The sequence below is a fragment of the Amblyraja radiata genome, chromosome 18 (genome assembly GCF_010909765.2).
Source record: "Amblyraja radiata isolate CabotCenter1 chromosome 18, sAmbRad1.1.pri, whole genome shotgun sequence".
Classification (NCBI taxonomy): domain Eukaryota; kingdom Metazoa; phylum Chordata; class Chondrichthyes; order Rajiformes; family Rajidae; genus Amblyraja; species Amblyraja radiata.
Window position 1 is genome coordinate 1,597,826 of NC_045973.1, and position 12,890 is coordinate 1,610,715.

General features: G+C 46.1%; 1 protein-coding gene across 1 annotated transcript in view; it reads left to right on the forward strand.

The window, feature by feature from the left end:
* cacna2d3 (calcium voltage-gated channel auxiliary subunit alpha2delta 3) overlaps positions 1 to 12,890 on the forward strand; it is a 437,296-nt gene that overhangs the window by 388,002 nt on the left and 36,404 nt on the right. Inside the window, exon 36 of the mRNA XM_033036559.1 lies at positions 8,723 to 8,834. Coding sequence (XP_032892450.1) covers positions 8,723 to 8,834 — 112 coding nt within the window. The remainder of the gene's footprint in view (positions 1 to 8,722; positions 8,835 to 12,890) is intronic.

The following is a 12,890-nucleotide window of genomic DNA, read 5'->3' on the forward strand; positions in this document are numbered from 1 at the left end:
TGTGTCTGTTTAGTGTTCAGCCATGAGCGAATGGCGGTGCGGGCTCGACGGACCTGGTGGTCTACTCTCGCACCTACTTTCTATGTTTCTATGTTTCTATGTTACTGAACGAGGATGGTTTTAGTCTCATGGTTGGCCTTTGTTCAGTCTATTGGCTTCAAGGGTTCTCTGCAGTCACATGTTTTATAACTGGTTGGTTCCCTGGATGATGTAGAGAGCAGAATGAGTCAATTGCATCTTGTGAGGCCACAGACATGTCCATCGTGTGAAGCATGGAATAAATGTCTTTTTCTTTCCAACACAAACCAAAGGTAATGTTGTCATATATTGGCAGACAAGACACGACTGCTACACCCAGAGCACTGGCAGTGGCCTGATGGATTGTGAGTTGGTGAATGGACTAAGAGCAGGGAGCGGAGAGAGAGTGCAGTGGTTTCACAATGGCCTGTTTCTGCCTCGTCAGACTGAGCTGGTGATTGCATAAAGATTGAAAATGAGTGTGGGTAGCGGCATGAAGAGATAACATAAACCTAATGACCATCAGGAGGGTGAGCGGCAACCGAGAATGAGTGGGAAACGGTGCGTGTGTACTCGCACGAGTGTGTATGTGTGTACTCGCGCGTGTGTACATGCGCATTTGTGTGTGCGTGTGTATGTCTGTGTATCTGTGTGTGTGTATGTCTGTGTATGTGCACTTGTGTGTGTCTGTGCTGTGTGAGCATGTGTGTGCGGGTGTGAATGTGCGTGTGTGTACATGTGTGTGTGCGTGCGCGTGTGTGAGTGCGTGTGCATGTGTGCATGTAGGAATGTATGTGTGTGTGAACGTGTGTCTGTGCGTGAGATAGTGTGAGTGCGTGTGTGCACATGTGCGTGTGTGTGTGAGTGTGGGTGTGTGTGAGTGAGTGCGTGTGCGCGCGTGTGCGTGAGTGCGTGTATGTGTGTAGGTGCGTGAGTGTGTGTGTGCGTGAGTGTGCGTATGTGTGTGAGTGTGCGCTTGTGTGTGTGCGTGGGTGTGGGTGCGTGTGTGTGCGTGAGTGTGTGTGGGTGAGTGCGTGCGCATGTGTGTGTGCGTGAGTGTGTGTGCGTGTTGTAATCTCATGTATTACAATAAACAAGTACCACACTTCCTTCACTTACAGACTTAAGTGGTTTTATAAAGGTCGGGAAGCTTTGATCACCATTTTACTGACAGCCACAAGTATTTCATTTATCTGTTCTAAGCCAGGTATTTATCAACCATTGCTGGTAATTTCTGTTTGAACCTCCCAGATTCTTGTTACTCTTGGGATCAGTTTACTTACATGTTTAGACACCTACAAGAGCAGGTGTTAATATCAACTAAAGAACTCAGCAGGTCAGGCAGCATCTGTGGAGAACATGGATAGGTGACGTTTCACAGAGTGCTGGAGTAACTCAGCGGGTCAGGCAGCATCTGTGGAGAACATGGATAGGTGACGTTTCACAGAGTGCTGGAGTAACTCAGCAGGTCAGGCAGCATCTGTGGATAGGTGTCTTTGTCAGCTACATGGGCGCAGGCTGAGTTCTAATATTTTGGCTACACAGGTTCATTATTACAGGTTTCTTTCTTTGAAAGGCAACTCATTTACCTCTGCTGCTGCTCTGTTTTTCCCATCAGTCTCATTTTTCAATTGATTTTAAATGCGCTATACGACCTTTGAAATCACTTAAGGGCCTGTCCCACTCAGGCGATGTTTTTAGGCGACTGCCGGCGACTAGGCTGTCGCCACACGGTCACCAGGGTGTCGCCTGTATGGTCGTTAGTCGTCTCCTCAGCCGCCCAAAGAGTCTTAGCATTTTTCTGGTCGCCGCTGGATTTTGAAATGTTCAAAACATTTTGGCGACAATCGGCGACCGTGGGCTTGTCGTAGCTTGTCTTCTCCCGACATAGGTGTTGTTGTAGGTTGTCGTAGGTTGTCGCCAGGATGGTGTCGTTTGTCGCCAGGTGACGTACGTTGTCGTCGGTGCTGACCGGCGAATTCCATTGTTGTAGTCGCAGGGAGTCGCCTAAAAAATCGCCAAGTGGGACAGGCCCTTTGCTCCAAGACCCTGGATCACATGGACAGTAGCTTTGCCATTACCCTGTTACACCCAACCATTTAATGAATCTGTTTTCACAACTTTCCTAGAACAATTTAAAGCATAAGACCATAGGTCATGCGTGCAGAATTAGGCCATTCAGCCCATCAAGTCTACTCCGCCATTCAATCATGGTTGCCCTATCTCTCCCTCTCGACCCCATTCTCCTGCCTTCTCCCTGTAACCTTTGACACCCGTACTGATCAAGAACTTGTCAATCTCTGCTTTAAAAATACCCAATGACTTGGCCTCCACAGCCGTCTGTGGCAATGAATTCCACAGATTCACCACCCTCTGGCTAAAGAAATAACTCCTCATCTCCTTTATAAAGGAACGTCCATTTATTCTGAGGCTGTGCCCTCTGGTCCTAGACCCCCATAGAAACATAGATACATAGACAATTGGTGCAGGAGTAGGCCATTTGGTCCTTCGTGCCAGCACCGCCATTCAATGTGATCATGGCTGATCATCTACAATCAGCACCCCGTTCCTGCCTTCTCCCCATACTTCTTGATTCTGCGAGCCCTAAGAGCTCTATCTAACTTTCTTTTGAATGCATCCAGTGAATTGGCCTCCACTGCCTTCTGTGGCAGAGAATTCCACAGATTCACAACTCCCTCTGTGAAAAAGTTTTTCTTCATCTCAGTCCTAAATGGCCTACCCCTTATTCTTAAACTATGGCCACTGGTTCTGGACTCCACAACATTGGGATCATGTTTCCTGCATCTAGCCTGTCCAATCCCTTAATAATTGTATTTGTTTCTATAAGATCCCCTCTTCTAAATTCCACCAGTGGAAGCATCCTCTGCACATCCACTCTATCCAGGCCTCTGCATGAGGAAATGTGCAGTCCAGGCATGGAGTGTGAAGGACGGTCTCCACCAGGGGAGATAGCATCACACCACTTACAGAAGAACACTTGACTTGTACAGAGTGGCCAACGTGCACTAGATATGCACAAGGCTTACACCACATGAAGAGGAGCAAGCTAATTGAATGTAGATGCCAAATAGTAAAGTGGATCACAGTGCATAAATATTTAAAATCTTTATTTTCATCCTAGTTTACTCTTACTACTTTAAGCATGGAATTACATTTTATGGGACATGATGATGAACCGAGCTGATATTTTACAACAACCGTGACCTTCATTTCATTGTTCCTGCTAATCTTAAAGCAAAGATTATCCAAAAAAGGTCTTGAATTTCTTTCAATGAGTTAATGTTGGTGGGCGTGTTGATAAGTATGTGAATAGTTTGATTGTCCGTGCTGGGCTATGAATCATTTTTGGTTTATTTTAGTGGCACTTTGCTGCCTTATTCAGTGTCTTTGAAGTCCAGCTTTAGATTAAACGGCCTGTTACAACTCCCAATTCATTGCCGTTTTTCTAATGGTTACTAAGATGTGGAGACTTTTAGCTCCATGCCTTACTGATAGCTTTGAAATGTAAACATTTCCCTTTGTAGACCACTTCAGCTCATCGTCAGATGACAATATTAAAAGAAACCGTTTATAGTTGAGAACCATTGTTGAATCACATCATGAAGTTTATGTTTAGTTATGGACATGCATCGTCTCAGTTTGATGCTGAGGAAGATAGATGGAAGATTTGAAGAAGGGTCTCGACCCGAAACGTCACCCATTCCTTCTCTCCAGAGATGCTACCTGTCCCGCTGAGTTACTCCAGCATTTGGATTTAAACTACCATCTGCAGTTCCTCCCTCTCTTCAGAAGATAATACTTAATCAGTTAATGCAAGTGTAGACATGGTGGAGTTGCTTCCTACAGCCGGGTTAGATCTTGACTACGGGTGCTGTCTGTACACAGTTTGTACGTTCTCCCCGTGACCTGCGTGGGTTTTCACCGAGATCCTTGGTATCCTCCCACACTCCTCAGATGTACAGGTTTGTAGGTATAAGTGTAAAAAAAATTGTCCCTAGTGTGTGTAGGATGGTGTTAGTGTGCGGGGATCGCTGGTCTGCGCGGACTCGGTGGGCCGAAGGGCCTGTTTCCGTGCTGTATCTCTAAACTAAACTAAACAAATGAACCCATTGAATTGCATTGTGCAACATAGGATCAGCTCATGAGCGATCTTTCAATGTTGGACATATTCAAAGTACAAACACAAGAGACTGCAGATTCTGGAGCCTGAAGCAAAACACAAAGTGCTGGATTAGTAGGGAATGGAGTTTATTGTCACCTGTACTGAAGTACCATGCAACTACTTGTTCACTGTCGGGATATGGATTATGTGCAGGTAGATAAGACTTGGTCATGGCATCATGTTTGGCACAGATATTATGGGCCGAAGGGCCTGTTCCTGTGCTACAATGCTCTATGTTCTATGAACCCAGCAGGTCGGGCTGCATCTGTGGAGGGAACGGGCAGAGTACATTTTAGGTCGAGATCCTTCATCTCCTAAAGTATAATCCACCATCAATCTTCCTGCAAATAGGATAAACAGAGCAATTTAGAATAATTAATTGTATATTAGACGACAGTTAATGCTTTACAAATGGAAAGAACACAATTGTGTCAGACTAGGTTCATTCGCAGTTCATAGTATAGAAATTCTTTATGAAGGATTTAGAGAAGGTTTAAAACAGATTTGCCTTGTTTACAGTGGTGCTTTAATCATGTGTCAATGCACAGAGATTCCTGACTAAACTGACAACTGATTTTGACTGTAGATGAAACAGTATGACAGATGTGACAATGAGGAGATATTGTCCATGGAGCCAAATACCCTGACTGGCTGCTTTGAAGTAGTTGTTCTTGTAAGCAAGAGAGGCTGAAGCTCAGAGTGTCGAAGGAATTCATCTTAAATTTTACATCAGTCTTAACCCTAGTTGAGAAAATCATCTACAGTATTAAATTGGGAGATAAAATGAAGTCTGTAAACACTTACCAACTAATGCTGGCAAATTATTTGTAATCGTTACTACCTGTTAATATAAATATCAAAGACTTTATGACCTGAGCTAGATTGCAGATAAAAGATAGACACAAAATGCTGGAGTATTCAGCAGGTCAGGCAGCATCTCTGGAGAATATGGATAGGTGACATTTCACAGAGTGCTGGAGTAACTCAGCAGGTCAGGCAGCATCTCTGGAGAATATGGATAGGTGACGTTTCACAGAGTGCTGGAGTAACTCAGCAGGTCAGGCAGCATCTGTGGAGAACATGGATAGATGACGTTTCACAGAGTGCTGGAGTAACTCAGCGAGTCAGGCAGCATCTGTGGAGAACTTGGATAGGTGACGTTTCGGGTTGGAACCCTACTTCAGACACCTGACCTGACCCAAAACGTCACCTATCCATGTTCTCCAGAGATGCTGCTTGACCCACTGAGTTACTCCAGCACTTTGTGTCTATCTTTGGTTTAAACCAGCATCTGCAGTTCCTTCCTACACAGAACATTGCATGTTGAACAATGCATCTAGACTGCAGCTGCTTCTTTGTTCAGAGCGAAGTCCCACCGCTAATCTCCGCATTGAAACTCCCAGGGCCTGAAGTCAGGAATGGTTTCTGTTGATTGCCTGTCCTAACGTGGGAGCAGGATCCCAGAAAACCTGGAACCATAGAAACATAGAAATATAGGTGCAGGATCAGGCCATTCGGCCTTATGAGCCAGCACCGCCATTCATTATGATCATGGCTGATCGTCCAAAATCTATATCCCATTCCTACTTTCTCCCCATATCCCTTCATTCCGTTAGCCCTAAGAGCTAAATTTAACGCTTTCTTGAAAACATCTAGTGAATTGGCCTCCACTGCATTCTGTGGCAGAGAATTCCACCGATTCACAACTCTCTGGGTGAAACGTTGTTTCACTGACTCTCTGTCTCTCACTGAAGTTACAGAGGCTAATCAAGCTGCTGAAATCCACTTCCTGTTTTAACATCTTCTTTAGGGCTCCTATGCACACCACAAATTCACAAGTTCACTAGTTATAGGAGTGGAATTAGGCCATTTGGCCCATCGAGTCTACTCCGCCATTCAATCATGGCTGATCTCTGCCTCCTAATCCCATTTTCCTCCCTTCTCCCAATAACCATTGACACCTGTTCTAATCAAGAACGTGTGTATCTCTGCCTTAAACATGTCCACTGACTTGGCCTCCACAGCCCTCTGTGGCAATGAGTTCCACAGATTCACCACCCTCTGACTAAAGAAGTTCCTCCCGACCACCTTTCTAAAAGAGCGGCTTTTAATTCTGAGACTATGACCTCTGGTCCTGGACTCTCCCACCAGTGGAAACATCCTCTCCACATCCACTCTATCCAAGCCTTTCACACCTTTCATACACTTGTTAATTGTGATAGTATTTCCAGGTTTATATTTGCAGTTGTATTGGCGCTATTGATTGAATTATTTTATTATCTGTGTATTGTGTTTAAAGACCTGTTATGCTGCCACACGTAAGAACTCCATCGTTCCATTGTTGCTAGATATGACAATCTTGACTTGAGCGTCTGAAAATTGTGAGCGGTTACAAGTGAGTCAGACTCCAAGGTCTTTGGGGAGTGCTGGGTTCGATGACCACATCCTCAACTATGTAATTAAGTGGTGAAAAACCTAAGAATTAGTCAGTGAACTATCCCATATTTGTGCAGCTTTTGTCTAAATTCAACCCACATCAAAAATGTGGAGAAAAACAATATTCTGGGATTAGGAGTGAAGCCAATTCAAATATCTCCTTCCCATCCAAGAGCTCTACAATAGACGTTTCTCAAACAACAAATTTAATGTAACTTAGAGGGACTTACCGTGCTGCGTTGGGTATTCTGGAGAGGAGAACGTCAATACTGAGCCATGTGTCAGCCTCAGAGCACAGTCCATTGTGAATGTAGACACAAAATGCTGGAATACCTCAGCGGGACAGGCAGCATCTCTGGAGAGAAGGAATGGGTGACGTTTTAGGTCGAGACTCAAGTCTGAAGGAGGGTCTCGACCCAGAACATCACCCATTCCTTCTCTACAGAGATGCTGCCTGTCCCGCTGAGTTACTCCAGCATTTTGTGTCTGTCTTCGGTTTAAACCAGCATCTGCAGTTCTTTCCTACTGTAATTAGTATTGAGACCTTTTAGTCCAAAGTAATGATTCACAGCAACAGAACATAAAAGATGCAGATTACCCACTATGGTTCTTTGTGATACGAAGTATAACTGATAGTCCAAATTCTTTAGCAGGTTCCATTTAGCCTTTGAAGTCCATTGGTCTGCAACCATGATGGAAATTGAGCATTTACAATTATTGATCCTATTGAAGGCAACTTTTTAAAGAGAAGATTTTGTAAACGGAAACTGAATGAAGCTGGAAGTGTCAGATGATTCCTGAATGAAAAATGAAACTTCTGTACTGTTTTCCCATTTCACTTTTCAACAATTGCAGTTTCTGGGGGGGGGAAATTGACAAAGTGATTTTCTAAGAAAGTAATGAATGACATAAAGATTAGAAGTATCAAGTTTATTTTTAAACTAATTCTGGTACCAAAGAGGAGCACCTGGCTTGAATTTGAGAGTGGTGGACATCTGATACCCTCTACATCCTCACATGCAACTGGGGAATATTATCAGTTGAAGAGCAATGGAACTGAACCACCACAAGGTGGCAAAAGGAATGCATTGTACATGGTCCTCATTAGTTCAAGTCATAGTCGTAGAATCATACAACGTGGAAACAGGCCCTCCGACCCACCTCACCCACACCGACCAACTACACTAGTCCCAAGACAGACACAAAATGCTGGAGTAACTCAGTGGGACAGGCAGCATCTCTGGAGAGAAGGAATGGGTGACGTTTCGGGTCGAGACCCTTCTTCAGTCTGAAGATGAACTATGGACTGTCATTAGATGCACCAAGGACTTTGGGCTTTTTAAAAACTCTTTTCCACTAGTTTCCCCCCCAGAGGATGGTGGGTACCAGGAACGTGTTGGTGGTGGAGGCGTTTAAGGCGGCTTTACACATGGGTATGCAGGAATGGACGTTGTTTAACACAACACCATGTTCTGCCTGTGCTGTCTACTGTTCTGGTTATTTGTTCACTATATATTATCTGTATGTACTGGTCCACCACCCATTTTCCGGGACCCTTGGTTCTAGAGTCTTGCTACATTATCCGTGTTGCCGGACCAACAGAGGTCACGGCCTGGGGGGGGGGGGGGGGGGGGGGGGGGTGCGAGATACCGGCCCGCAAAGTCAGCCGTGGAAGTCGGCGATGGGAACGGATCCGCCAGCTCCGGCCGAGCCGGAGTTCCAGAGCCCCGGCCACAGAGGGGCAGATTCCACCCGCCGATCCGATCGGCCGCGGAAGTCCTGATGACGTGGAGATCGCCCACCTCACCCGGCCTAGGCGACATATTTTTTGTGGAGATTTCAAATGCACTCGTAATGTTGTCCGGATTGAAGGAGGTGCCAGACCAGCAGTGGCTGGAATATGAGTGGTGGCTCTACCTGCGTTAACTAGTGTGTTGTGCTGCTTGCTGCAAGTTGCATCGTTCCATTGTTGGTACATGTGGCAATGAAACACTCCCGACTCTTGGCTAGTGTTTGACAGCATTGTATAGCATAACCATGAACTCCACCGTGACCTCCGCTATTGTTTCTGCACCTTTCTTGCAGCACAAAGATGGAAGCAGGTTCTGCAGCCGTGTGGCACTGAGTACGCTGCCTTCTTGTCCGAGCGCACGATAAAGGAAACAATGGGAGCTATCAGCTGCGACGCCTGTCACAAGTAAGGCCATTCCAGTTTCTCTTCCAGCTTCCCCACCATCAGGCTGTGTCCAGCCAATGACAAACCCACGTCATTCACTGGATTGACTGAATTGGGGGGGGTGGGGGTGGGGTGGGGGTGGGGGTGGGGGGGGGGGGGGGGGGGGGGGGCTTCAGCAGGGCCGGTCCAGAGCAGATATCCCCAGAGCTATCGCTGCTCTGAACCGGCCCTGCTGAGTGCTCCCCCCCCCCCCCCCCCCCCCCCATGAACTGTATTCACGCACATCTACCCGGCACAGACATATTTGCACTTTAGACTGTTTTACTGTTCATTTTTTAAAATAAATCAAGTTTCTCGGGGTATCTAAATGTTATTAGTTGTTTAAGTTATGACATCGGATGGAAGCTGCATGCCAAATCTCCTTGTGCTTATGTGCAATGACAATAAAATATATTATTATTATTATTATTATTATTATTATTAATTAAATTTAGTTCAGAGATACAGCATGGAAACAGGCCCTTTGGCCCACCGAGTCTGCACCAACCGGCGATCCCCCGCACACCAACACTACCCTACACACACAAGGGACAATTTTACAATTACCAAGCCAATTAACCTACATACCTGTATATCTTTGGAGTGTGGGAGGAAACTGAAGATCTCGGAGGAAACCCACGCAGGTCACAGGGAGAACGTACAAACTCCGTACAGACAGCAGCCCTAGTCGGGATCGAACCTGGGTCTCTGGCTCTGCAAGCGCTGTAAGGCAGCAACTCTACCGCTGCACCACCGTGCCACCCTCTGCAAACTCTTGCAGACTCAAACTAATCTACTAGGTGAATATCTAAAGTAATCATCATCAAGCTCCAACCTGCCCATACATTGATTATATAATTGTGGGTCTCCGTTAAACTGTGAGTACCTGTACCGGGCATGTTGAAGCAGCGATGACTTGGTGCTCCATCAAAGATCCACACGTCATCAGCTTTCAGGGAATGCATTTGGACGCAAACTCCCTTCTACATTTGACTTATTTTGTCTGGGGTAGAATGCCTCCACTCCACCTCATCATAACAAACACATCACCGATAGTCACAGAGTGCTGGAGTAACTCAGTGGGACAGGCAGCATCTGTGGAGAAAAGTTCTATATCTCTCTACATCACCGTCTACATCTCCCCATTCCTGTGACTTTCAGACTGAAGAAGGGTCTCGACCCGAAACGTCACCCATTCCTTCTCTCCAGAGATGCTGCCTGTCTGTCCTGCTGAGTTACTCCGGCATTTTGCGTCTATCTTCTGTTTAAACCAGCACCTGCAGTTCCTTCCTACAACATTACCAGATAGTACAGCCAAGGATTCAAGGGGCGACACAGTGGCGCAGCGGGTAGAGCTGCTGCCTCACAGCACCAGAGATCCAGGTTCATTCCTGACCTCGGACGCTGTCTGTGAGGAGTTTGCACGTTCTCCCCGTGACCGCGAGGCTTTCCTCCGGGTGCTCCGGTTTCCTCCCACATCCCAAAGACGTGCGGGTTTGTAGGTTAATTGACCCTGTGTTAATTCCCCCTTGTGTAGGGAGTGGATGAGAAAGTGGGATAACACAGAACTAGAGTGGGCCTGTGATTGACGATGGCGATGGACTTGCTTGGTTGAAGGGCCTGTTTCCATGCTGTATCTTTCAGCTCGAAGGGCCGAATGGCCTACTCCTGCACCTATTGTCTATTGTCTAACAGTCAAGATATCAACCTATGATTGCCACATACTTAGTCAATTAATTGTGTGGGATTATTTCTTGGTGTTGTTTTCACAATCATGTATTATTTTGATATATCGTGTAATGATTCAGTGAACGGGTTATTAGTGAATGCTTCTGTTTCTGAACTGGTTGAAAGGTTTCTGTGCAGTTGGCAAACTGCTTGTGGAGATGGCCATTGCCAGGTACATCTCTGGTATGAATGCTATGGAATCAAGGGGGAATATGTACCCCCAATATGGGGAAAAGCAGGAACGGGGTACTGATTTTGGATTATCAGCCATGATCATATTGAATGGTGCTGGCTTGAAGCACGGAATGGCCTACTCCTGCACCTATTTTCTATGTTTCTATGCTACCTGCAACTTACCAGACCATGCCTGAATGTTGCCCCTTGGACAGGTAGGTGGACAGGAAAGATTTGGAGAGATATGGACCAAATGCGGGCAAATGGCACTAGCTTGGAGGGGCATCTTGGCTGGCATGGAAGAGTTGGGCCGAAAGGCCTATTTCTTTGCTGTACAACTCTGTGACTGCATTTAATTTATAGCAGGCGGTGTTGTAAATACAGGTTTTCGGGATACAGGTTTGCTTTTAGTAAACTTAATATATCCTGTGGTGGCCAAAGATGCTGGAGAAAGTCAGCGTGTGAGACAGCATCTATGGAGCAAAGGAAATAGGCAACGTTTCGAGTCGAAACCCTTCTTCAGACATATATCCTGTGAATATTTATGATTTGTCCTTTGCTCTGTTCACATCCACAAGTAAGCAAGTACTCTAGTGATTCAATGGCTGCTGTCTGATTTAAGGTGAGCAAGTGCTGGGCTTCTATCAACTTTCAATCCTAATAGTTTCCCAAACATTGTGTTTTGGTTAGGGTGCCAGTTTTGGTCATTTAATGTCCCCAGTGTTATTCTGAACAGCTATACCATGGATATGTGGGTGTGGTGACCCGCTGAGTTACTCCAGCTTTTTGGGTCCATCTTAGTGTGCTGGAGTTGAGTTGAGTTTATTGTCACGTGTACCGAGGTACAGTGAATGGCCTGGGTAGTGTTGCTGTTTGTTCTGGAGCAAGTCAAACAAACAATAATAGTGCAATAATAATAACAACAATAGTCTATGTAGTTCAGAGCTTATTTGGAGGTTGTTGCGTTTAAAAGCCTGATGGCCGTAGGGAAGAGGCTGTTCCTGAACCTGGACGTTACAGTTTTCAGGCTTCTGTACCTTCTTCCCGATGGCAAGGGTGAAGTGATTGTGTGGCCAGGGTGGTGTGGGTCTCTGATGATGTTGCAATCTTCAGCAAAGCACAGAGTGCTGGAGGAACTCGATGGATCAGGCAGCATCTGTGGAGGCCATGGATAGGTGATGTTTCAGGTCAGGACACTTGATGTGATCCATTGGTTTTGAGATTGCTTCGCCGTGTCTTTGGCCTGATGCCGTTGTGATTAGCACGCATGGAGCCCAGTATTGCTGGGCTAAAACTCCGAATTTTCATTTGTGCCTTTTGCCACCTTCCCCAAATGTCTCAGAACCAACAAACCATCAACCTGTGCCTGAACATATCCATTGTCGGCCTCCACAGCCGTCTGTGGCGATGAATGCCCTTGCTGCTCTCCAGATACTTCCAGATACACAGAGGACAACTAAGTTGAGGGAGGGTGGTGGGCGATAGTCACCACACCTCTTGCCCTTCTTCACCCAGAGAGTTGTGAATCTGTAGAATTCTCTGCCACAGACGACAGTCGAGGCCAATTCGCTGGATGTTTACAAGAGAGAGTTAGATTTAGCTCATCGGGCTAACGGAATCAAGGGATATGGGGAGAAAGCAGGAATGGGGTACTGATTGTGGATGGTCAGCCATGATCATATTGAATGGCGGTGCTGGCACGAGGGGCCGAATGGCCTGCTCCTGCACCAATTGTCTATGTTTCTACGCTATACCTGATGCTTTGCTGGTTCACTGAAGGCTCGTCCACTAACATGGGTTCTAATGAACAGTGGACGTTACAATCTGCTCCGCACTGCTGGTTAATCTCTGCTGCCTGCAGGAGGAGCTTTAACGCTGTTATTATATGGTTATGAAATTATCTCTCTGCACCAGTAGGAACCAGTCACATGCAGGAGTGTGAATCTGGCGTGTGAATATATATACAGTTCTAAAGACAGATAGTTGTGTGTACGTGGTGTGAATAATGTGTGAAGATATTGTGACTATCTTGTGTGAAGCTAGAGTCATAGAGTGATACAGTGTGGAAACAGGCCCTTCGGCCCAACTTGCCCACACCGTCCAATATGTCCCAGCTACACTAGTCCCACCTGCCTG